At 38.6% G+C, this 26,074-nt stretch overlaps 1 protein-coding gene across 16 annotated transcripts in view; it reads left to right on the top strand.

Annotated features, from left to right (window-relative positions):
- Positions 1-26,074, top strand: part of scrib (scribble planar cell polarity protein) — a 137,146-nt gene that overhangs the window by 88,486 nt on the left and 22,586 nt on the right. For 2 of the 16 annotated variants that reach the window (XM_049482951.1, XM_049482955.1), the window contains exons 20-37: positions 2,378-2,458; positions 4,655-4,900; positions 5,646-5,660; positions 7,589-7,699; positions 7,801-7,977; positions 8,091-8,207; positions 9,587-9,775; positions 9,883-10,002; positions 10,105-10,161; positions 10,684-10,740; positions 11,010-11,090; positions 17,989-18,378; positions 20,205-20,276; positions 20,618-20,677; positions 21,160-21,207; positions 21,946-22,071; positions 23,523-23,573; positions 25,515-25,674. In XM_049482951.1, the coding sequence (XP_049338908.1) occupies positions 2,378-2,458; positions 4,655-4,900; positions 5,646-5,660; positions 7,589-7,699; positions 7,801-7,977; positions 8,091-8,207; positions 9,587-9,775; positions 9,883-10,002; positions 10,105-10,161; positions 10,684-10,740; positions 11,010-11,090; positions 17,989-18,378; positions 20,205-20,276; positions 20,618-20,677; positions 21,160-21,207; positions 21,946-22,071; positions 23,523-23,573; positions 25,515-25,674 (2,158 nt within the window). Of the gene's footprint in view, positions 1-2,377; positions 2,459-4,654; positions 4,901-5,645; positions 5,661-7,588; positions 7,700-7,800; positions 7,978-8,090; positions 8,208-9,586; positions 9,776-9,882; positions 10,003-10,104; positions 10,162-10,683; positions 10,741-11,009; positions 11,091-17,988; positions 18,379-20,204; positions 20,277-20,617; positions 20,678-21,159; positions 21,208-21,945; positions 22,072-23,002; positions 23,114-23,522; positions 23,574-24,896; positions 25,041-25,514; positions 25,675-26,074 lie in introns of all 16 variants that reach the window. The other 14 variants (XM_049482947.1, XM_022678049.2, XM_049482952.1 and 11 more) reach the window with 14 other exon arrangements.

The raw sequence follows: 26,074 nt of genomic DNA, 5'->3' as shown, positions 1-26,074 counted from the left end.
AAGTGAACTTTCATGTTGCGTTTTTTTATTTATTATTATTTATTTATTATTTTATACGTTATTTGGTAACACCATTTTGACAGTATAATTTAGATGTCTGATATTGAGTGCATTCCTAAATACTGTTGCACACACTTTGCCTGTGGATGTTTGCACGTCCCTAATCCCAAGGCACCTTTGTCACAGAGCTTTAGTAAATCAGGCTCACTTTGACTATGTTCAAACAGCAGACAAAGGCCCAATCCCATTTCACCCCTTTGGCCCTACCATTTACCCTCACCCCTCTGTTTTGTGTGTGCACACCAAGGGGTATGGGGTGTCGTGATTCTTGTTAGGCTGGGGGGGGGAATTTAGGACTTGTTAGCCTATCAAACTGAGATTTTTCAGATGCACACTTCAAATCGAGGGCACAGAGTTACAAGGGGAAGGGGTGAAATCCTCCCCCTAAGAGTTCGGACAACCCTTTAAGCACCCAATACATCATCTGGAGTTATACTCAGAAACAAGGGTTAGAGATAAGTGGTAGGGCCCAGGGGTAAAATGGGATTGAGCCTAAAAAAATCACAAGTAGTTTGTCTCAGTAGCTAGCTTTCACGTTCCACCTTTAATGGTACAACAGATTAATGGAGCAACAGTCGGCATGGTCTGCAGCATTTAAGGCGGGATTGAAAATTAAAATAATCAATAATCAAATCTATTTTCAGCTCCCAATCACAAAGAAATTAATGAATGGAAAATAATAATTAATTTCTGCAGCCTCTCCCCCCTTTCTGAAATCACACAATGCCCTATAGTTAACTAGTAAACCAGCAGCAGCTAGGTTGCTGAACTTTAGCGCTCCAGATGAGGGGTGAAATGAGATTGGGCCTAAGCAGATTAGATTAGAAAAAAAAAACTATATGGTCTATGAAAAATTTAACTTTTTACAATCTATATATGCCAAAATTAGACTGGCAGTCTGGCCTACTCTTGGTGTAAAAATCTTGATAATTACACAAGATTTGTGGTCCATTGGTCTAGCGGTTACACTGCACAGTTTGCAGTGTTGTGACTGGCAGCTTCACCAAGGAAACGGTGATATGAATAGCATGCCCTGACACCTGATAGGGAACTTGTGTTAGAGGCTCGGAGGGAAGAAGTGTATTTTTGGCTCAGCTCACTGCACAGCTCCATACTGCACAGTGCTCCTGCTCACCACTCCAGTAATAAGAATACACACACATGCTGACAGTCTCCCACACCTGCAGTTAAAGAGCTACAGAAGGTGGTATGACACCAGTGCTTACACACACCTGCACACACACACACACTCTCTCTCTAACTTCTGAGTAAGTTCTGCTGTGTGCTCCTCTGCCTGAGTGTCTGCTCTGCTCTCTGTGTTTGTTGTGGAAACTAATGTGTTTTGGAAGCGTTCTCTTCCTGGAAACAGAAACCTTGAGACTTATTAAGAATTTAGATTAATCTTATGGTGTGTGGAGCCCTTATGCTTAAGAAGGTAAAGTTGTTTGGGTGTGTGTGCATGTGCTTAAGGCTTTACACTCTATCGCACCCTATTTCTTCTGGTTTGCTGTTGGGTCAGTTATGATTTCAGTGGCTTAAGATCTTAATCAGTTACAGTTTGGGTTTGGGGTTCTGTACATGGTTTAGGCCTAATTGTGGACTTTTACTACTGCAGTGGCAGTTTTAAATAAAAAAAAAAAACATTGGAAATGGTCTTTTTTTACAGCTATGACTCTGATCCTTTTGGTTTTTAAAAATCACAGAATAGACAGAATAGAATATATGATTCTAGGAGTGCACAAGTTCTAGATTTACACTTTAGCACTAGCTAGTTGTGATGGGCGATATGTCTAAAAACAAGTAGCTTGATATGTTATAAAAAAGTTGATATTTATGATATAATACCAAGCATGAAAACAATTGTATAATAAAGTGCAAGTATAATGTTGATGTATCAGTATTCAGTACTTCTAACACCATAAATATATTTTATAGTAAACAGCTGTCTCTATGTATTTTACTGGTTCAGTTTGGTTTGAGTTGAGTGGAAAAAAATCATCACGCTGCTTTTAATTTTTGATATTTCTACAATATAGTTTGCACAAGACTGTACCCTGGACACAAGAATGTCCTTTTTTTATTTTTTATTAATCCACACTTAGAGTGTAACCTGTGTGACGATATAAAAAAGTTGTATATCTGGTATAAAATGGCTTTAAATATTATATAGTATATTACTGATATATTGACTAGTTTGGTGTCAAAAGTAGTAAAGTGAATTGAAAAATGTAGAATGTAATTGGATGCACTGTCAACAAAGATCTTTCTTCTAAATAGCACTTCAATCTGACGTCCATCTCCTCTCTCTTCCTCACAGGGGATCTTCATCTCTCGTATTGCTGAGGGAGGTGCTGCTCACAGAGATAACATCCTTCATGTTGGAGACCGGGTCATAACTGTGAGTGAGGCACACTGACACACACTCAGTCATGTTGTATCACAGTCTGTCTATCTCATACTTCTTCTGTCTGACCCGGTGCCTGTTGTTTAAATTGAAAATGCAGAAGACGTTCTGAAAGTCATTTCATTTGACCTCTAAATACTAATACTAAATACTAAAACTACTGCAAGATAGTTTTAAAGTAAAAGTCTAATAGACATCCAGCAATTCAGCATTGGGAATGTTCAGTTTACTTTCTGCATGGACCAAGTACTGGAATGAGTAGGTGATCCTCACTAATCACTGTACAGCGCTATGTCTGTTTAACGGGACTGACTCTGAGGCTCCTGCATGCCCTTAACCTTCTGCTTTTTATCTCATCATCCTTTGCCAGGAAAAAGTTATGGGTTAATGTTAATGTAACCATAATGAGATGAGTGTACAGTATAATAACAGTCAGGTCTATTTGGAGTGGTTGGACAGTGACAAAAAAAAAATTGTCCAAATATTTTTGGACCTATCTGTGTATATTAAGGGTTGCATAGACTAGAACATATAATAATAATAATAATAACAATAATAATAATAATAATAATAATAATAAATAAATAAATGCAGAAACTGCCCCAAATAGAGGTTCATGCATGAAAATATGGAATTAGATTCCTGATATTATTTTAAGTGTGTACTTTTCATGACAAAATGTATTTAATAATTACTTTATATATCTGTACTATTATTTGTGTGTATTTATTTATTTATTCATTTAAATATATATACACATTTATTTATTTATACTTATGTAATTTGTTGTCCTTCATAGAACACAAAATTTAAAACATCTGACCATTGATAAAAGAAAATGTCAGTTTTTGCTACACTTAAAAGAGAAAAAAAAAACAACTAAAAATAGCAACCTCGCAATTTTATTTATTTTTTTGCTTTAGCTATAGAAATATTGACTAGTGAAATACTTTTTTTTTAAACAAAAAAATCTAGTCATGCAACCCTTAGTGTATACAGAGTGTCCTCCCTTTGGTTATGTACTTTGTTTTATTATTTTTAATTTCCTCTCAGCAAGTGCATCTATATAATGACTTCATGTATGCGGATGATTCCAGCTGTTCTTCCTCTCTTCTTGAAGTCCTCTGTCTCTTTCACATTCTTGCTCTTTCGCTGTCCTGCATGGACACACTAACACACTCCTTGTCTGCTTGGTGGTGGGTGTGGTGATGGGGGTGATGTGGGCTGGGCTCTGTGGGTACACTGTCTGTGGGTAATCCGCCCATGGTAAGCACCGATACTGAATGGTCAGTGCTGGCCTCTGTTCTGCTTGTCTCTGTGGAAAAAAAAAATAGAGTAGGACATAGCAAGTTTATATGCATTTGAATTCTCTTGCTTTTGCACATTTAAGGCCATGAATTAAAGAGTAGCACTCATGGGGTTTTAAATTGGCAAAGGCAAGACTTTTGTTTAGGTTATTGTATTATAAAAGTATAAACATTTATATTTATATACATTTAGATAGGTGTCTGTAAATGTAAAGATGTAAATAATAGCTTAAATAATTTGAGCTGGGTTTAATGAGGCTCGGTGCAAAGGTTTTATATGCCCTTCCCTGCTTGCACAAACTCGCACAAGCTTCTTAGCTTCTTTCAGCTTCTGTCACTGGCCGCACTTCTTCCTTTTCTTGTGCTTTTCTTTCTTTTCTTTCCACTCCTAATCAGGCAAACCTCCTGCTCTAAAGAATCCAGTCTGGGGGGCATGCATGTGTGATTTTAACTTTAATATTGTAACATTTAACTTGATAACACCAAAAATATGAGGGAAATATTATGCATGAAGGGAATTAAAGAGTTTATTCACTTGAGAACTGTAGAAACTTTATCCTTCTTAACTTCCATTAAACAACAACTAGGCACAGTTTCTCAGACAGGAATTAAGCTTTTCATTGGAAAATCTCAGTTCCAAATACTGTGTAGTCCAAGACTAGGCTTATTTCCTTTCTGAGGAAACTGCCACTTTAATTAGCTTAAAGAGAAATGTAGTCAAATGTATGTAGAAACTGAGAACTGTTGTGTAGTTAGCTCCTCAGCATGAGCCACTGTCTCCACACAGTCCAGAACCGTTGGCCATTCCTGACTGTCCTTCCCTTCCACCCCCTCCTCCTCCTCCTCCTCCTCCTCCTCCTCTGGTGTGTGACTGTTGCTCTAGATCAATGGTGTAGACATGACAGAAGCCAGACATGACCAGGCAGTAGCTCTGCTTACCGGCACCTCCCCCACCATCACCCTGCTGGTCGAGCGGGACCAGGCAAGTGTAGGTGGCTCTTCGCCCCGAACGCGGCCCCACTCACCTCCTCCTCCAGAGCCCTCTGACTCCCCTGAGCAAGAGGAGGCTGGAGATGAGCCGCTGGGGAACCATCTCAGTTGCCCGATGGAGGATGAGTACCCCATAGAGGTGAGACACAGTATGAGCATCCTTGATGATTTGGTTGATGGTCAAGTGGTATCTGAGGGCGTTTTTACACTTGTATTTTTAGTCTGGTTAATTCATACTTTTAGAGAATATTTAATACATTTATAAAACATTATATACAGGGGTTGGACAATGAAACTGAAACACCTGTCATTTTACTGTGGGAGGTTTTTATGGCTAAATTGGACCAGCCTGGTGGCCAATCTCCATTAAATGCACATTGCACCAGTAATGCAATTCACACAACATTATGGGTCAACATAATTATGGACAAATTGTTGGTGCACATCTTGCTGCTGCATCTGTGTCCAAAACAGCAAGTCTTTGTGGTGTATCAAGAGCAACGGTATCCAGGGTAATGTCAGCATACCACCAAGAAGGACCAACCACATCCAACAGGATTAACTGTGGACGCAAGAGGAAGCTGTCTGAAAGGGACGTTCGGGTGCTAACCTGGATTGTATAAAAAAAAAAACATAAAACCACGGCTGCCCAAATCACGGCAGAATTCACTGTGCACCTCAACTCTCCTGTTACCACCAGATCTGTCTGCCGCCACAATAAATTATTGTGACCTAAAACCAGGTGTTTCAGTTTCATTGTCCAACCCCTGTAGTCTATTTTTTCTGATGAGGGTTTATGGTTGAAAGGCAGAATGAGGCCAAAGAAAAAAATATTGATTATGTTCATCTGTTTTTGTTTGGCCCTTGATTTAAATGCATCCTAGAGAAAGTATTGCACGGTATGAGTTCTCTTATGTGGGGTGTGCTGTGTTAGGATAGTGTTTTGTCTTTATAAAAACGTTTGTCTTTATAAAAATGCTTGGTAATTTGGATTCCATTGTTTTAATTTATTAGTCATGTGATGTGTTCTGTTTTTATTAGACAAATAGTTTTTCACTTTCAATTCTGATCATATTCTGTTAGTAGTCCTACCCTTCTCTTCTTTAAAACCCAGTTTTATCCTGTTTTCACTAGTTATCACTACACTTGATCTAATAATGTTGTGGTTTGAAGTTTACATACACTCATCATTCATCATAATCATCATTATCGACCTGAATGTTGTAGCAAAATTAAGCATTTACTGATTGCTGGGGCGGAAAGAGTACAACATAGACTGACATGCTGAACATAATATGTAAGTTTAGTATTAGAGGAGACAGCATGGGAAAGCCTAGACTTGTTCAAGTTTTGTCCCCTCACATTTATTGCAGGGGAGTTTTTTTTTTTTTTTTTTGGAGTTTGAGAAAAATCCTAATAGTTGGTACAGATGGATGGGACATCAATAGTGAATCCTCATGAATGTACCGTATTTTTCACACTATAAGGCCCACCGGATTATAACTCACATTTTATGTGACACTAGTAAGGAACAGGGGTGTCGCCATGTTTTCTTTCTAATTCAGCAGGGTGGGTGGTGAGACCTGTAAAGCTAAGCTAAGTAAACAAAATTGTGATTTAAAAAAAAAACATTTTCACGAGTAAGACAAGTCAAACGAGCGCTGGATATTAGTCTACACAGATTTCTCTCCTGAAAACAGTTTATTTGGGTGAGTAAAGTGTTTCCATTTATTTACAGTAAGCAGTTCATCCCAGTAGCTTGTTTTAACATTGTAAACACGCAGACTACAGGCCGATATACTCGCCTCTAAACGGCAAAAAGCTAGTGCTGCAGTTAGCAAATAATGCCAATGCTGCTCCAGCAGTGCTAGCCAGAGTTAGCAGCAGGCTACAGGCCGATAATACTCAACTCTGAGTGAGCCACTTCAGCAAAGTGGCTTTACTGCTCCTTACAACCTGACTGGTAGAATTCATACATAAGACGCACCGAATAATAGTAATGCTAAATGCGGATTTAATAGTGCGAAAAATACGGTACTGGGAATACATCATAGAAGGCTTTATGCATACAGTGCATTGGGTGGTAAGAAACATGTCCAGCAATGTCTGGCTAGATTTGTCCATACAAAAAGACAAGCGACTCTGGCTCAATTCACAGCCATATTCAGTGCCAGAGACCCCATACTCTTTCACATTCTCTAGGTCACTGCAGCATTCTTTAGATTCCATTGGACAGGGCAAAAGTCATGGACACAATACCCTCCACAATAACTTCCTGTCCCATGTTGTGGCATGTCACTGTACCAAAAAAAGAAGCCCCTGCTCCAAATTGGACACCGTCAGGCTTGATTGAAGTTTGCGGAGGAGAGGTTTTATGGTCTAATGAGAAAAACATGTTTAGAAAAAAGATAAGGCATTTGGTATCAGGAACACTGTACTGGTAAGCATGGTGGTGGTAGCATAGTGCTCTCCTTTTGCTGCAAGTGTAACTAGTAAATTGCATAAAGTGAATGGAATAATGAATAAAGGGGATCTATCTCAGCATAGCTCCAAATCTCCACCTAGATGGTATAAACTTGAAGAGTTGGGTTTTGCACCAGGACAATGACTCCTAACATATTAAATGTGGTTGCGGGATGTGTAAAACAGGCTAGAAAAGTTCACTGTTTCTGACTTAAACAACAAAGTTGAAGCAAGTCTATAATTCATCCATGTCTTGAGTATATGTAAACTTCTGACCACAACTATGGTGACCATAGGGTAGCTTACAATATGTTAGATGAAGCATATATATATTTTTTTATAACATACTGTCTTGCTCTTACAGGAAGTGACACTGGTCAAAACTGGTGGCCCTCTAGGGCTAAGCATTGTGGGTGGCAGTGATCATGCCAGCCATCCATTTGGCGTCAGTGAACCGGGCGTGTTCATTTCGAAGGTAATTTGATTTATTTATTTATTTTTTTTTGTGAATGGCTGGTAGACCAGTGGAGCTTGAGAATGCATTGTCCTCTGACCTCTTTGTGTCTGTGTGAGTAGGTCATTCCCAATGGTTTGGCCTGTCAGAGTGGGCTGCGGGTGGGCGATCGGATCCTAGAGGTCAACTCCACTGACCTGCGGCACGCCACACACCAGGAGGCGGTGAAAGCTCTGCTCTCCAACAAGCAGGAAATCCGCATGTTAGTCCGCAGAGACCCTTCACCCCCAGGCATGCAGGTATGTACATACAAATATACACATATATGAATACGCAGACTGTTTACAATACTACTCAGACAAACACACCTAGTAACAATGGGCACACTTAAAATTGGCTTTTGTGTCTTTAGGAAATTGTTATTTACAAGCAACCAGGAGAGAAGTTGGGCATCAGCATCAGAGGAGGAGCCAGAGGGCATGCAGGCAACCCCTTCGACCCCACAGATGAAGGCATCTTCATCTCCAAGGTAGAGATCAATTCTGTTTCAGAGATGTTTACAAGAGAGTGAGGAAATCTGGAATATATTAAGATAAAGAGAGACAAAAGCTTTGTTCACATTTCCAGGCTGAAGTGACGCAAATATAAAATACAGCTTTTTTTCCCCTCACAATGTGAGACAGATCATGACGTTTCATAATCAATTTTTTAAGCTGCAGATCTTCACGCATTTTGTCTAACAGGCACACGTTCTGACCTCAGAGAACGCTTGTACAATTCTATGTTCTAAAGTAAGCATATTGTTTGATTTCACGTTTTGCCAGTTTTAGTCTGGTTTTCACTGAAGTTGATTCTGTTTTCGGCCAATCAGAGCGTTTATAATATTTCCATTTAGCAATGGCGCTAATCCAGCAAGGTAAACTGTAAAGACACCGTCAGTGTGTTTTCTCTTTCTCTTTCTCTCTCTCTCTCTCTCTCTCTCTCTCTGTAGTTGGTTCTGCTTTTGGCCAATCAGAGCGTTTATTTCATGTCCATTTAGCAAGGACTCTAATCCAGCAAACTAAACTGTCGAGAAACCGCCAATGTGCTAAAGCGCTCTCTTTCAATATCTCTAACTTTCTCTCTTGTCTTTCTCTCTCTCTCTGTTTCTCTCTGTCTATTTCTCTCTCTCTCTCTCTCTCTCATGCACACACACAAACTTGATGGCATGTTTCTAGGTTTTTAAAGGGGCTATATGGAGCTACAATAGCATTTCTTTCCTCTATTAAAGCTCTCAGTTAAACTCAGTAACTCAGAACATTAAATATTATATTTTAATATTATATTATAAAATATTCTAATATAGTTAAAAGGCTTTTGACCCTTATTATTACTGTCCCCTCATAATAATACAGGGGAATACTAGGATTAGAAAACTGAATCATGATTTTAATTAAAATTATCACAAAATATTATTGTGATTAAAACAATTAATTTGTATTAACTTACATCAGTAATATGAATATAATTAGATTTTATCCGTTATATCTTACGTTGATTATTTTATTTACATTTACATACCCATTAATAAACCCTTAATAAAATCAGTTAGGTCACATGGTTTACACATATGTTCACTGTATGATATTTGCACTGGTAATTTCATTGTTTTTGTTGTCTTATGCGCAGGCTAAAACAGTATAAGACATTTGCAAAAACATTTTTGAATAATGCTAAACATTGCTTATTATCATTTTCATCAACGGAACTTTTCAAGATGTTGTATCACATATAAAAAATTTCAAGGTTGTGTACATTAAATACATTTTATTTGAAAGCGAATCACACGTTTATAAATAAAGCACTTCTAAATTGCTCACTAGACTGGAATGGACTACATTAAACACCGTCATTCTGTCCTGGTTGTAGGTAAGCTCCAGTGGAGCTGCTGCGCGAGACGGCCGCCTTAACGTGGGCATGAGAATCCTGGAGGTGGGCAACCACAGTCTCCTGGGCATGACCCATACAGAAGCTGTCAGGGTCTTACGTGCTACTGGAGATACGTTATTCATGCTGGTGTGTGACGGCTTCGACCCAAGAAACGCACCAGGCGTGGAGGTAAATGTTCAAACAGCAAATCTATAGGGTTGCTGGATACACACTTATACATAGCACATGTCTATTTAAATACTTAAATGTGGTTTCCATGCTCTGTGCATCTCTAGGCGTCTCCAGGTGTCATCGCTAACCCGTTTGCAGCTGGTATTGTCCGAAAGAATAGCATGGAGAGCATCTCCTCAATAGACAGAGACCTGAGCCCAGAGGAGATAGACATCATGCAGAAGGTGAGCTCCTAATATATTGATCACAGTGGAGGATTTATTTTCTAGGGGAAATTAAAAAGGAGGAATGAGAAGATACTGATGCTATTTTTTTTTCCTTTACAGGAAGTTGAGATGGTGAGGGAGACGTCTCAGTGGGAGCGTGAGGAGATGGAGAAAGTGGTGAGAGCTTAAAATTGTAGCAAAATGACGTTGGTTTATTAAAGAGGAGAAATAAACAAAAGCTAAATTTTTCTTGTTTCTTTAAAAACTCATTCTTTAAGACTTTTGCTAATGTGTGGGTTCTATCCTTCTCAATTTCTCTCTTTTTTACCCCCTTTATTCCCCCACCTTATCGTGAACTTGTGGATCACTCTCATTCCTACCTTTCCATATTCATTTTCACAACTTTATCAATCCCTCCTTCATTTTTTTTTTTTCGTTTTGTTTATTTTTAACTGTTTTAACTTCATTTAAATGATCCTTAATGGGTTACTACTTCAATCGCATTTGCGCCATTTATCGCGTTCTTCATCCTCACCTCAACATCATGTAACCCCTTTCCCCCTCACCATTTGAATGGATGTGCATGGCTGTATCCATCGTCCATCTTTTTTTTGGTCTATGACCTCCTCATTTGTGTGAGTGGTGGACCCTCCCCCTCTCCTCTCCTGCCTTTCTCCTTCCTCTTGCCTCTTGGTGAAGGAGCGAATGCGCTTGGAGCGTGAGGAGGCTACTCGCCTGCTGGAGGAGGAAACTGAGGTGAGGCTTTATGCCCTGGCAGCTTTAGGAGGCTCCCTGCCAGCAGGTGGCAACAGTGAGCTCTGGAGTTGGACGTGCAGCTTTGCGTAGATCTCTTCAGCTCTTAGTGTGAATCCCCGAACTTGACCAAGAACTTAACATCATATTTTATTAATACACTCCTAAAGATAAAGGTCCTCAATAGCCATTGTGTGTATGTTAGAGCACGGCTTAAAGTCTGACATTGTAACCACTATTCTGACTTCTGTAATTTTGTATATTTCCTGCAGAACTTGAGCACTGCACCTCTGAAACTGGACTACAAGACACTGGCAGCCCTTCCCACAACCAGTCTACAGAAAGTTGCACGGGTGAGTGTCGGCCTGTTGCGTTTTTTAATGTTGAGCAAGAATTCTGACATTGTGTGAATAGTTTTACTGACGCACAGATTGCCAGATTGACACACACTGGCAAGCAATGACGAGTCTTGCATTGTAGCTTATCTGTAAATGTATACATACCAAAATGCACGTCTGTACTAAGCTAGTGGTGGTGATAGATATCTTAGTTATGGTAAACAACCTTCCTGAAGCTCAGTGATTACCTGTTTAACAGTAAATAGCTGTAAATAGTCTGTTTTTTTGTCTCTACAAAAATGGGACTTATGGGTTACTACAGAAAATGTACTCCTTAATGCGCCTTTAAAGACCCAAGAATTCAGAAAAAATATCATAACTGACCTACTGTATGATATGATCACACCTAGGGATGTTTCTGTTGTTGTGTGCACACTACACAACCAATTGAACTTCTGACAAAATTTGAGATTTTTAAATCAGTGTGCAGATTGCTTTTTAATACCATCAGTTGTTTGCTGATAGAAATAAAAAATGAGATTGGTTAATGCATTAACATTTCCCGACAAACTTGTTAATGCATAATTGAGGGCCTTCGTGATGTATCATTGCTTTGTCTCCCTAGATTAAATGTACTTACACCAACTTTTTGGAATCAATCACATTTCAATTCCAAGTCTGGAGCTCAGACTGTTTGCTAGCTCTGCTGTGACATGCTCTCCATGTACAGGGGTTGGACAATGAAACTGAAACACCTGTCATTTTAGTGTGGGAGGTTTCATGGCTAAATTGGAGCAGCCTGGTGGCCAATCCTCATTAATTGCACATTGCACCAGTAAGAGCAGAGTGTGAAGGTTCAATTAGCAGGGTAAGAGCACAGTTCTGCTCAACATATTGCAATGCACACAACATTATGGGTGAAATACCAGAGTTCAAAAAACGACAAACTGTTGGTGCACATCTTGCTAGCGCATCTGTGACCAAGACAGCAAGTCTTGGTGATGTATCAAGAGCCACGGTATCCAGGGTAATGTCAGCATACCACCAAGAAGGACCAACCACATCCAACAGGATTAACTGTGGACGCAAGAGGAAGCCCGGATTGTATCCAAAAAACATAAAACTATGGCTGCTGTGAAGGGCTTTTTTTCTTTTTTGTTTTGTTGTGTATGTGTGTACTCAAAACAGGGGATTCATAACTGATATGGGTTACTATACACTTGGTATTAGTGTTTTATGATATGAATATTTCAAGTACATGGGGGTGATTTCATGAGCTTTTTGGATTGTTTCCTTTGATTGGTTGGTTTCTACAGTGTTTTATGTACATTATCTATAGTATTATTCCATATTGTAAATTTTGCTCGCATACATTTACTTACCCAAGTCAACCTGTATTTTTGTAAAAGAATTGAAATGGTAACAACTTCTAAAGTTTAGCTGTTTTAAGTGAATCTCCAAAACAGCTTTTGCCATTTCCACTGTTTATTATTTAGATATTTGTATAGCTTAGATAACACATAAAATATACAGCTCTGGAAAAAAATAAGAGACCACTTAAAAATGATGAGTTTCTTTGATTTTACTAAATTAAAAAACTCGAATAGAATCAAGAGGAAGATGCCATCAGCACAAGCCATCACAAGCCATCAGACCAAGCTGAACTGCTTGAATTTTTCCACCAGGAGTGGCATAAATTTATCCAAAAGCAGTGTGTAAGACTGGTGGAGGTGAACATGCCAAGATGCATAAAAAATGTGATTAAAAATCAGGGTTATTCCACCAAATATTGATTTCTGAACTTGTAAAACTTTATGAATATGAACTTGTTTTCTTTACATTTTTTAAGGTCTGAAAGCTCTATCTTTTTTGTTATTTCAGCCATTTCTCATTTTCTGCAAATAAATGCTCTAAATTACAATTTTTACTTGAAATTTGGGAGAAGTGTTGTCTGTGGTTTATCGAATAAAACAACAATGTTTATTTTACTTAAACATATACATATAAATAGCAAATTCAGAGCTGTATATATATTATAGTGTGATTCTAGCAAATAAAAGTATTTTGGAGACTCTGATGAGTCTTAAAACTGCTTTAAGTGGAAATCATTCGTTTTTGGTTCATTTACATCGGCCAATACATTGGAAATATATTTGCTTGTAGACAAACTTACAGAACTTTAGTATTGTTCTCCATATACAATTTAACATGAATCGGAAACTATAACACACATCATCACATATTGTTACGTATTCGATACTATCAGGGAGATTGTGTGAGCCAGCTGAGTGTTTTGTTTCCACCTGAGGCTTGTTGGAGGTGCTGCGTGGCGAAGGTGAAACGTGATATTGTTTTATAGCTATATTAAATTTCATTTTAAAAATTAATTGCTGAATACTGAGACCAGCTTACTGCTGAAAAAAATGGAAGCATGAGTGTACAGTGGTTCCGTGTGACCAGAAACAGACTGCGCAGGGGTTATTGGGGTGACAGCTGAAGAGGACTCTGAGGTTATTTTAAAAAAGTGTGTCAGTGGCTGATTGGGCACACTAGTCATGGGTGGGTGGGTCATTGGAGAGGAAGGTTCCTGTGATAGAGCTTCTCCTCTGCTCTACTCTCCTCTCTGAGTGTTTAGTATGTGTGTGCAGCAGTCTGAAACCTTCTGAAGCTGAATCTTCTGAACGTGAGTTCTGATGCTTTCAATTTTCCTTTCAAAAGTCCTCTTTTTTTCTTCTTTCTTTATTTCCTTTTATCTCTTCTTCAGTTTTTCCTCTAAATATGATGTACATTTGAAATTGTTTTAGTTGAAGTTATTTCTTGGTCTTTGATGTTTAAGTCTTTGTAGTACAGGATGTTTATTTAATGGTTAATTTAGGATATTTTGTCCATTCTGTGGTTTTGGATTTGGTATTGGACTCTTTTGAAGATGTAGTTTCTTTACTATTTGAGTTGGCTTAACTTTTGATTGTATATATAGCTCTGGAAAAAAATTAGACCACTTCAGTTTCTAAGTCAGTTTCACTGATTTTGCTATTTATAGATATATATTTGAGTAAAATGGACATTTTTGTTTTATTCTATAAACTACAAACAACAATTCTCCCAAATTCCAACTAATAATATTGTCATTTAGAGCGTTATTTGGAAATAATGAGAAATGACTGAAATAACAAAAAAAGATGCAGAGCTTTAAGAAAACTGGTTCATATTCATAAAGTTTTAAGAGTTCAGAAATCAATATTTGGTGGAATAACCCATTTTTTTAATCACAGTTTTCATGCATCTTGGCATGTTCTCCTCCACCAGTCTTACACACTGCTTTTGGATAATTTTATGCCATTCCTGATGCAAAAATTCAATCAGTTCAGCTTGGTTTTTTTTGGCTTGTGATCATCCATCTTCCTCTTGATTCTATTCCAGAGGTTTTAAATTTGGTAAAATCAAAGAAACTCATCATTTGTAAGTGGTCTCTTTTTTCCAGAGCTGTATAATTGGTCATTTTAAGGGGCATTAAAATAGTGATTTAGTTAAACAGCATGTACACTCTTGAAACTAAAAGGTGCTTCAGATGATTCAATACTATAGACAGGGTGTCTGCAGATCCTTAAAATGTCTTAAATTTAGCTAAAAAATAGCCTTAATTTGTCTTGAAATGTTTTAAATCTACCAAAGGTCCTAAAAAATGCCATAGACTTTACATTTGATTTTTTTTTTCTTTTTCTTTTTTTACACAGTGCATTTCCCAGTTTTTAAACGTTTGGATTGCTAGTTGATTGCTAGTAATTTAGCTTATTTAACATATTGATTTACCATCAGATTAAACTGTTTATCAGTTTTAACAAAATATTGTCGTTTTGTACATCTTGACTGGAATTAAAAAGTCTTAAAAAGTCTTAAATTTAAAAATATCATAATTTCTGCAGATACCCTGCATAGAAGAACCACGTTTGGTTCCATATTAAAGCATATTTGAGTGTACAGAACATTTACATGTTACACACATGCTTTTTATGGATCCAAAAATGCTTGGCATCTCTTAAAGAACTATTTGAAAGCACTTTATTTTTGAGAGTGTAGCTAGATTTTTGTGTTTGATAACTCCACGTGTTCCAGTTATTGCTGTATAAATGACGCATAAGCCCAGAGCCTCTGCAGGTCTTTTCTGGGAGTGCTTTAACCTACATGGAGCTTGCAGCTGTTTGGAAAGCTATGCCAGGGCAAGGAGGTGGAGGGAGTGTGGAGTTAGACTGCGGGAAATGTTAACGCGCAAGCTTACCATAGACTCTCCTACTCTTCTAGCTCATTATTCTGTAATTAAGCCTAGTTTTTGGGTTATGGTTGCATTTGGATGTAGAAATTTGATCTGGGAAAGATTTGTGAAAGATTTGTAGGGTTGGTTTCCTGGACTGGGATTCAGCTTGGTCCTGGAGACACAGCACTGAGATATGGAAATGGAAATAGTTCTCCATTGAGTAAGAAATGTATTCTAGGACTAGGCGTAATCCTTGTCTGGGAAAGCAACCAGTTAATTTTAGATAGACGCAGTGATGTCCCAAGGTCCCAGGAAGTGGTCCCGGTTTATTTTTGAACAGACCAGCGTGGCCTACCTACCTACCTTTGTGTGATCTGTGTTCACACAGTCTCAGACAGCTGTCGTTTGAGCCAGTCATTTCAGAAATGCAGAACTCTGTACTTGAATAAATGCAGAAGCAGCAGCAGCAGCTATGTCAGTACTGCAGCCGTGAGGAGATGAAGAGAGTGCAGCTGTCTCGAGTCAAAGGTCTATGGGTTACATGCCACTCCACTGACCTTGTTCTCACAAGCTAGACCACAACCACTGCCCCTCCCCATGCATTTACTGTTATCTAGGAAACTATTTTCAGGGTGGCGGTATGGCCCAGGCTAGATTTGGAAGTCTTACATTTAGCATCCTTAGGTAGGGCTGCAGCTAATGATTATTTTGGTTGTCGACTAATCTGATTATTATTTTTTGTGATTAGTTGTCTAGTTGTTTAATCTGCCATGTCCTCCATCTCTAAAAACAATAAAAACAGCTGAATATGAGATTTAAAAGTCAATTAATTGTCTAGATGTTGTTTAGACATGGAAAGTACTGATATTATTGATTAAATATGTAACCTGTTGAGTTTGGGCACTTTTGGAGACACAGACTCAGTTGAGTGTAAACTGTGTGAGTGAGCCATTTACCCATCTCCTATTGTGCTTCTGTCTCTTTTTCTGTGTAATGCAGTACTGTTACAAATTAACGATTAGTCGACAATGAAATTTGTAGTCGACAAATTTAAATAATCGTTGCAGCCCTATTCTTTGGAATTGTAGAGGTGGAAGCTGGTATTTTATGGTACTTCATGGGGTAAGGAAAAAAATAAGAATGTTGACCAATGGTGACATTTAGTTTGTGGAATTGACCTCCTCATTAGTGAAGTAGTTCTTAATTTCTATGATTGTCATGCTAATTTTAAATGCTGTGTCCAATAGATAATTGGACTATAATGCAGAATATAAACAGTACTGTGCGAAAACGAATCAAATTTTATCAAATCTTATCTCAATTTTTGTTTGAAAATTAGAAAATAAAAAGATTACAGTAATCTAGTTCCAGACCCAGTGCGAATTTGTTCAGTTCTTACAACAGTCACAGACAGGCTTAAAAACACTGCATTTTAGGTCTGCGTGCTATAACCACAAACATACATCACAGTATTTTTAATATTTTCGTTAAGTTTTACTCCTTATCACAGTGTGTTTATTTAGTTTAGTTAATATTGACAGACTGTAACAAAGTTTATGTCTAATTTCAAGAGTATACAGAATATAAAATATTTTAGTGGGCTTTCACACCTCCCATGTTTAGATCTTTTTAGGCTTTTTTTGGCTTCAGTTTGGGTCTGAACCAAAGAAGTAACCAAAGAGGTGGTCTCAATCTGGATCTACTGAACCATGGTCCGTATCACCTGCAGTGTGAAAGCACATTTCTAGATGGTTCTAGTCTGACTCCCTTTGGAATGCAGGTTCATCACACAGCAGCATGGAGACAAATAGTCGGAATCTCACGGGGAACTAAAATTCATCACAACACCTGCAAAGCAACTCAAAGCCAAACTCATGACTAATATTCTACAAACCAATTAATATTAAAATTTAAACAGACTCCTCCCACGTAGCTGATGACGACAGAACATACTACATTTTAAATATGTCTCTGGTCCCTTAATTTCCAAATAAAAGTGCAAAATTTACTGATGCTCAATGATGGGTTTGGAGTGCCATGTCATCTGCTGGTGTTGGTCCAGGATTTTATTTTCCAGCAGGACTTGGACACTGCCTACGCTGCTAAAAGTACCAAATAGTCTTATATAATATTCAAATTTTCTGTAAACCATAATAATCAACAATAAAAGATATCATGATCGAATATATATTGTATCACAAAAACAGGCAGTATTTTAGGTTAATATTAATTTACTTTTTTAATTATTGGTATTATATATTCTGTTTACTTGTTTTAAAATGATACCAAACAGTAAAAACCCTAGTAAATGGACATTTGCTGTCAGGTCCTAGATATCATAAGTGAAATGCCAAAACTCTGATCTAAAACCTGCTGATGTATTTATCGTGACCTGCCCGAAACCAAAAAAAAATGCTTCTTCTACAGTATCATTTAAAAAAACAATTTAAAGCCACTGAGTGTCAGATTTTTGCACAGTACTGTATGATCAGACTTCTACTGCATGCCCTCTTCCCACCTTTCTTTTTCTGTCAGTGTGGCTTCTCTCTTTTGTTTTCTCCTGTATTACTTTGCTCTATCATTTTTCATCATCTTTCTTGTTCAGTATCATCGCTTTTCTGTCTCTATTTGCGTTTTTCACTCCGCTCTCTCACTCTCTAGCTCTGCCTTTCCTCTGTTGAATCCTGTCCCATGGAGACTGCTCTTCAGGCCAGGCAGCCTGGCTCTATAGAACACCACGGCTTTGATAAAGCTCATGCTACCCTGTACCATGTAGACGCTCCCGTCCTGCCCTCCCCCTGCCTGGTTACGAGCACAGCAGCACCCACACATCCCCCAGCTATGCAGGACACTGCTCCAGCTCCTGCAACTGCACAGGAGATGCAAGAAGAGGAGTGTCTGGTGGACTCTCAGCCAATCAGTTTCAGTGAAAATCCCTTCCTGATAGCGAATCGCAAAGGCAAAGGCCGCCCTGCTGTGGAGTGCCTGCTTTCAGGGCCACCCACAGGCTATGGCAGAAAGGGGCAGCTTCAGACCTCGTTGTATAACAAGGCAAGCAGCCTTGGAGAGTGTGGTTTTGTGGCTTTTCTGGACCAGCATGGCATGTTCACTGCAAGTTGGAAAATCCTATTGCTAACAAGATTCCTGTGTATGTTTATAAAGATGAACAAATTATACTGATAGTTGTACTGATTTGTTCATTTCAAAGATGAAAATATTTGTTGGCAGCACCAGTTTTGGGGTATTTTTTTAGTGGAGCACTGCAATTCTAAAAGGCACTTAAACTAACATTAGTTTTAGTCAAGAGCATGTTTTGGTGGTGTTTTTTTATTATTTAGAATGTTTTATTATTATTTGATTAAGGGCAGAATTACCTGACTTAGCCATATTGTATACATTGTATGATGTTGACTTGGTGACATGTTTTTAAGATTTTATGTGACACAATTAGTTTGCTCTGATCCAGATCAGTTATTGAATACATAAACTTGGAGTGGTCCCACCTTGGTTTTGTTTGCTTTTGTACAACGAAAACCCCAATTGCACCGAAATGCTTCTCAAACAAACCGTAGTAATGTTATCTCTGCTGATTTTTCATACTTATCTGGGTCCTGTTATTCAAACTAATGCATATATCAATGCATTTCAGCATGGAGCAACAGCAGGGATGGTATTACTTCATACCTGTAGAAATGATCTGGGAAATAAATCAGTTTAAACTGCACCTGAACAGCCATTTATGACAGTTGGGTCAGATTGATGTCTGATTACATTCAGCCCCCTCTTGCAGGTCTCAGGTTGGTTATTTTGTCCACACCTGAATGCGAACCTCAACAAAGTTGAAAATAAACCGGAGTCCGTTTTTACTGTGCAGGTGTGAAAACAACCTAAGATCTCTATTTTGGCTCTAGGACAGATTTTGGAAGCTCTTACTTGATTAAAAATAGAATAAGAATAAGTAGCAATCGAGTAGACAGCTTTCCAAGAGCTCCAGTAATGGATCACAAGCCCAGTTTTGTCAGTCAATATCTCTTTATTGTATCCTTAATTAATGTATTCTTATTTTTTAAGGTGATGTCCAAATTTCCAGGCGTGTAAATCATCAAAAACAAAATCAGTTGTGAATAACAATTAATTCTCTATCCAAATTTTTAAAGCAATGAAAAATGCTACAAATGAGCATTTTGTTCAATAAACAACAGACACAGTATTTTTCTTTGGTACAATCTTCTTTGGCCCGAGTTTCTCAGTTGACTAAACATTTAGTTGACCTCCATGTTGCTAAAGTATTACCAGAATAAAAAAGCCTGAAATAACCTAAATAATTGCTGAGGGCTGGAAATATTCAAATATTAACAAAGATCACGATTAAAAATCTTCTTTTAGGGTGATACAATTTTTTGGTCTTGATCATTTTGTGGGGTTTTTTTTGGGCCGTTCTGTGTTTTTATATTATGTTTTTAGATTATATTGAATCATATCGACTGAAATTAAGAATTAATATATTTAATATAATTTTGGCCATATTGTTTATTGGTAGCCAACATCAAGTGAGGTATCTTTTAGACATTCTCTGTTTTACGCGTAACTTGTTCTTCATGACTATCTAAAAGAACTATTTGAGGTCAAATTATTTTTATACTTTGTTTTGTATGAAGTTTGCTTGAATTAGAATCTGATTTCATTTTGCAGGTTTTGCCAGGCTCTTGCTTACAGAGAGAACTTGTATCTTGAGTATCATGTAGCCCAAGGATCTGCCTCTGTGACCTTTACCACAAGTGTTAATAGTTTGTGTTTGAGTCTGCATGGCTTGATTAGCAGGGGTTTCATGTAGCTTGCTGCTTACTCATACTTTACGTAACATCTTTCATCTACAGGGTCCATCTGTCGAGGCCCAAAGGATAGACAGTCCTGTCCGAGAGCAACTTTACTCCCCCAGTTCTCCACTGGTGAGTCCAGTTATCTGCCATAAGTACAATATCCTCAAAGGCTTTTCAACATGTTTGTGTTTTATTATCATGGTGGACTTCATTAATTTCATTACTTTTGCTTTTAAACATTTGCATTTGCATTTGTATTTATAGTGTTTTTGTTTTTATATGTGGTTGGCAGTGTATGTGTGTTTGGGTTTGATAACTGAGCCAAAAGGGACACACTTTTTAGATTAGCTTTGATTTATTTTCAGCTATAAAGTCAACACAGAAATAGAATAGATTATATAAAGGGATAAAGCCATCTCAACTTCTACTATTTTGCTCACCTCTTGCCTTCATAACAATTCCTTTCCTAGCCATCCCTTCATCCGCCCTCATCCTCAGCCCCTCTGGCCCTGGGCAGGGAGACGAGATTCGTAAGTGGGTTGCTTATGCACGACCTGCTACAGCTAGCTAAAGCTTAGTCTGCTGTTTCTCCTCACAGTTAATGAGACTGACAGGCATGCTAGTGCGCCTTGTTGGATTGACCGAGAGAGTGTGCATTGTTGCCTTAGGGGGTCACAGTTACGCAAGGCTTTGCTTTGAGATTACATATGATTATATGCAGTATTAATCCAGTGCATTTCCGCATACGATGAAGTTTAGTGTCACAAAGTGATGAAACTGTGACTGCAGCTGATCAGTTCAGGGGGATCTGGATCAGGGTGGCAATATGACAGCAGTAAAAACAGAAACAGTGCTATAACTATGATTTTTGTTACTTCCTGATTCCTGTTGGGCTCTGATTGCTATGCAGATTTTAGAAGCCTAGCATGTTGCTTTAGAAAGTAGATAATTCTCAGGATCATTATCATGCTTTTTTTCCCCTCATTTCACACCATGCTTTTTTCTGTTCCAGGCAAGCATTAATTTCACCTCCAATGTGGCTGTCAAGGACAATTCATCAGTGAGTGTTCATTAAAGGCCATGACGGATTATATTGTATAATGAGACTGATCACATTTATGTACTCCCCTGTGTTCTAAATCACGGTTAGATCATACCCTGCAATGTGATTAGTTAAGAGAGGTTCTGTGAGTGCCATTATCAGCCGGTAATGCACTGTAACCACAGCTCTCCATGTATTACTCCGCCACATACAGGTAACCTTGCAACGATGCAGCGCTTACAAGCCAAACAGCTCAGCAACAAATAGAGCAGCAATAGAATTGTATAACTCCAGGAGGGTTTATAACCAAACAGATAATATTTTCTCATTCTCTTTCACTCAAAATCTTTCAATAAACAGCAATAATGGAACTGTGGTATAATCGCAATAATACACTCGAGGTCTGTGCTGTTATTGCTTAATTGCTCAATTGTATTATTGCTTAATCTACTGTTACTATAGATAAACAGTAATAGAAGGAGTCTGATGGTAATCTGTTACATTTATTTTTCTGTGAGACATTGAAGCAAGTCTGATTTTGGCAGGGAGGCAGAATTTGGCACAACACCTGGAAAGTAATTTTGCCAAACTGGACTGCATTCTAAAAACCAATCAATATCCTGTATAGAAAGTCCACATTGTTGCTAAACTGCAGTATGAGACCGAAAGGAAATGGACCCCAAACACAAAACTTGGTTCAAACTCAGACTTTTGAGTGTAAAAAAATTATGAATATTTTTTGTCTTTTCTTTTCAGACCAAGCCTGGTGCCATCCAGCCCATCTCCCGGATACGGCCTGCCATGTCTCCAGCCAGTCAGGATGGCCACAGTAGTCCCAACCCTTTCCAGCATGGCCCCTCCCCCATCAACTCCCAGACCACTGTAAGATCCCTCACCACTGTCTAAAGCACATTCCACACATACTGCCCCTCTATTTCCAGCAGCTGCCCTCGAGTAACAAATCGTCTACGAGATGCATCTGTGATGGGTCACGTGTCATTTGTCATGTCATATGTCATATCTGTATTGTGTGTGTGTGTGTGATATAAGGTGTGATCCAAGTTGTGCCTGTCTATCAAATGAAGTTATTTTCTTGTCATAATGACGTCATTTTTTTACATCCAGAGCTGGCTATTTTATAGTATTAATAGTCACAATGACTATGATATAAAGTATCAAATGTATTAATAATCCATAAGGATTAAGGGAAATCTCATTATCTCTGCAGCTGTATAGGCTTCTGACTGTAAATACAATTCTATAATGTGCCTATAATTTTTATTGACTCATTGTTTATTTTAATTTTTTTTTTGTATTTTTGTTCTAAAGCCATGTTCAATCGGACAATATTTGCACTTGCGTTTCCTCAGGGTCTTAGCAAAAAAAAAAAAATCCAAAAATTTCAGCACACCTCCAGCTTCCATGCAGTCAGTCACCCATTCCACAGTCGTTCTCTCCATCCTTCTCTCTTTTTCGTTACGGTTCTTGTTACCTCTCTCTCTCTCTCTCTCTCTCTCTCTCTCTCACTCTTTCTCTCTCTCTCTCTCTCTCTCTCTCTCTCTCTCTCACTCTCTCTCTCTCTCTCTCTCTCTCTCTCTCTCTCTCTCTCACTCTTTCTATTTCTACACTGCCATCCCTCCGTACAAGGCAAATCACTTCACCTGCATGCTCTCTCTACCCATGCATTACCCAGCTGTGCTCTGCCTTTGCTACTCTGTCTCTCATTGTCTGTTCCATCCTTGTTCTTGTCCTCTGTCTGTTCCTCTACCCCCTCTCCCCTTGCTTTTCCACCCCCCTGGCCCCCTCTATACAGCCTCGCGCCCCTTCCCCTGATTCTTTCGACGAATTCCCCATCAATATCAAGCAGGCATATAAGGCCTTCGCAGCTGTGCCTCACTCCCTGGCTGTGCTGGAGCCTCCGCAGGTACGGTAGATGGTCCGTCCTCAAGGTTGTGTGCATGTCGTGACCCATGGTCTCCTTTGGCATCCAGTCCCTCGAAAAGTGTATTGCATGAGTCGCTCACTTGCATCGGTGTCCAAGTTCAGTGAAGTGTCCAGGAGCTCTGCCCCCTGGATTATCCATCTCCATCTCTCATTGTTAGTGCTGTGGTTGGTTGGTGCCGTTTCAGCGTTTGATGGTGTGTGAAGTTGTTAACTTCAAAACTAAAGCTTCATCTCATCTCAGGCAAAGCCATGAGTGATTCCAACTCACCGATTCCCTTCCTGTTGCCTTTTTTTCTCCTGCTTTTATGGTTTGATGTGTTTCAGTCCTAGAAAATGTGTGTAGAAATTCTCTTTACATTTTCTTAAATGCTTCTCTTTCCTCTTTTTAGGATATATATGCTCAGAGGAACAATATCCACCCAATGCAACCATCACCAGAGGTATGTTTATTTAATTCTGATCACTATGTATTACTGTAGAGTTTAACCCACATTATGGTACAGGAGTGACCGCTGTACTTTACTGTACTGTACTCTATGGTTTACACTGTAAAACTGCACTGAAAATAAACTGTGGTTACTAAATATTCCAAATACTCCATGATCAGGTGGCATAAATTATTAAATAACTCTCATTTCCAGACATTAAAATGTTGCCGCTTTACCATAAAAAACATTCCTCACAGACTGTTGTAGTAATGATGGTGAGATATTGTTAATAGATTTGCAAATGTTTTATAGATTTGAATGTACTTCTAGTAATTATTTCAGACTAATAAAATGACTCACCCTCTTATCCAAGCTGGCAGAACGTGTGATGCTTCACAGAGGTGTTCCACTGTTACATGTTGAGCCTTTATTTTCTTTGTAACTGGGTCTAAAGAAATTACATTTAACAACATCCCTTTTACTCTCCCATAAATGTATATTATTTATATTATACTTGCATAATAATTCTATGAAAAAGATTATTGTATTAGTGTAATATCATGGTATTAATTTTCTACATGTTTGGTCACATCTAAAACACATTTAAAAAAAAAAACCTCCATGAACTAACACGTGCTCACCCGCCACAACCTCTCGCGGTAGTGAGCTGTAGCGACGTCTAACAAAATCTGCACACTGTATTATCTAACTGTAACACTAGAGCTAACAATAAGCAGCAGGTTAAAAATTTAACTAACTGATGGTAATAACAGCAGCCCTGTAACAGATCATGAGTGGAAAATGCTGCTTTCTCTCCGAGCTTCTTAAACTGGCCGCTCAAGTAATTAATCTATTTACCCTTTTGATATTATGACTTTACTGTCGTGACTTTTCCTGGTAGAGTACTGTATTTTTATTTTATTTTTAAACCAGCACTGTTCGCTGTACATTAAGTTATTTGTGTACATAGCCTATTTAATTGTGTTTCTAGTGTTTCTAATAGTCAGGTGCAGCCTGTATGTGTAATTTTTTTTAATTAGTGGGTGTTGCTTGCATTCAGATGCGCTCAATAGCCGGAAAATTACAGTTATAAATTGATTTATTACAGAAGTTTAAATGTATGTCTTGGGGACAAGGCCAGTGTTGCAGAGTATGAAGCAAACCTCTAAAAAAAAACACGAAGTTGTTTAATAATTAATATATATACTGTAATACAAGCATTTACACCCTAGGGGCATGTCATTTTTGAAGAATCACTCCCACACAAGTTTTTACTGTCACCTGAAGTAGTGTTTCCACATGGTACTGATGGAGTGTATGTAATGGCTCTTTCAGCCTGATCTGAGTAATGAGGTGTTTGTAGAGGAGAGTGAAGATCACGGGTCCCTGACCCCTCGTCCCTCCCAGTCGGCTGACTGGCGTGAGTACAGGAGTCTGGCCGCTGTGCCACGCCTGTCTCGCCCCTCTCTGGAGTTGAAGGTACCTGGCTCCGCTCGGGGCAGTGCTCAGCGATTAGCCTGTGCCCCCTCTTTCTCTCCCCCAAACCTTACTGGATGACATTTTTGCTTTGTTGGTGGCGGGGCAGTGATTTATGACTCTAAAACAACTGTTCAGGCAGCTGCAGGATCTTTCTTGGCTGGGAAATTGTGATTGCAAGCAGAAAATTTGGTGTTTGGTTGAAAAGAACTAACCAGCTCTTCACAACTTGCATGATATTAATGATTTTCTTTGTATTCAAATTGTGATCTGATCTTTCTAACATTATTGAAATAAACATCACACTCGCTATCTTTATGAACTGCTTCATGGACCTGTACTGGTGTTTTTCTGTTAAGGATATAATGTTATGTTGGGGATAAAATGCACAATAATTTGTTGGTTAATTAATTTAAAATACCTGTTCCTGCTAATCCTTGGTCTGAAGATTTTTAAAGTGTCCCTCTCCTCCTCTAGACTCCCCCGCCATGTGGAAGAGGCAGCCCAGAGCAGCGTTCCTTCAGAGACCGGCAGAAGTACTTTGAGATCGATGTGAAGCAGCAGACCCCCGAAAAGCCTAAACCTCGCGTTTCACTCGTTGGAGAGGATGACCTGAAGAAAATGAAGGAGGAGGAGGGTTAGTGTATTTTCTTAATCTCCAACTTCTACATTTATAGTAAAAGAAATTGTTGCAATTATGGGTGCACCCAGAAGAAAGCATTGGGTTCCAGTTCTATTTGGATGAAAGATAATGGCTAGTGAGAAGTAGTGTGTAATGCATGTGCAATAGTGTTTTGTGATAATCAATCCCATGCATCCATCCCATGAATATTCTCACACAGTTCTTGCAGATTTTGCACTAGGGGTGTAGAGTTGATTGTGTGTTCAGTAGCATCCCACACATTTATTACACAGGCACAGATCTGGCAATCAGGCTGGATTTGGCATAGCATCTGTGTCTTCAAGTCGACCTCTAGAGATAACTGTAGTGTGTGGACAAGCATTGTCTTGTTGGAATAGCACCACAGTGTGTATGT

This window comes from Astyanax mexicanus, chromosome 8, assembly GCF_023375975.1.
Source record: "Astyanax mexicanus isolate ESR-SI-001 chromosome 8, AstMex3_surface, whole genome shotgun sequence".
Lineage (NCBI taxonomy): Eukaryota > Metazoa > Chordata > Actinopteri > Characiformes > Acestrorhamphidae > Astyanax > Astyanax mexicanus.
This window is presented reverse-complemented; position numbering and strand designations above follow the sequence as displayed.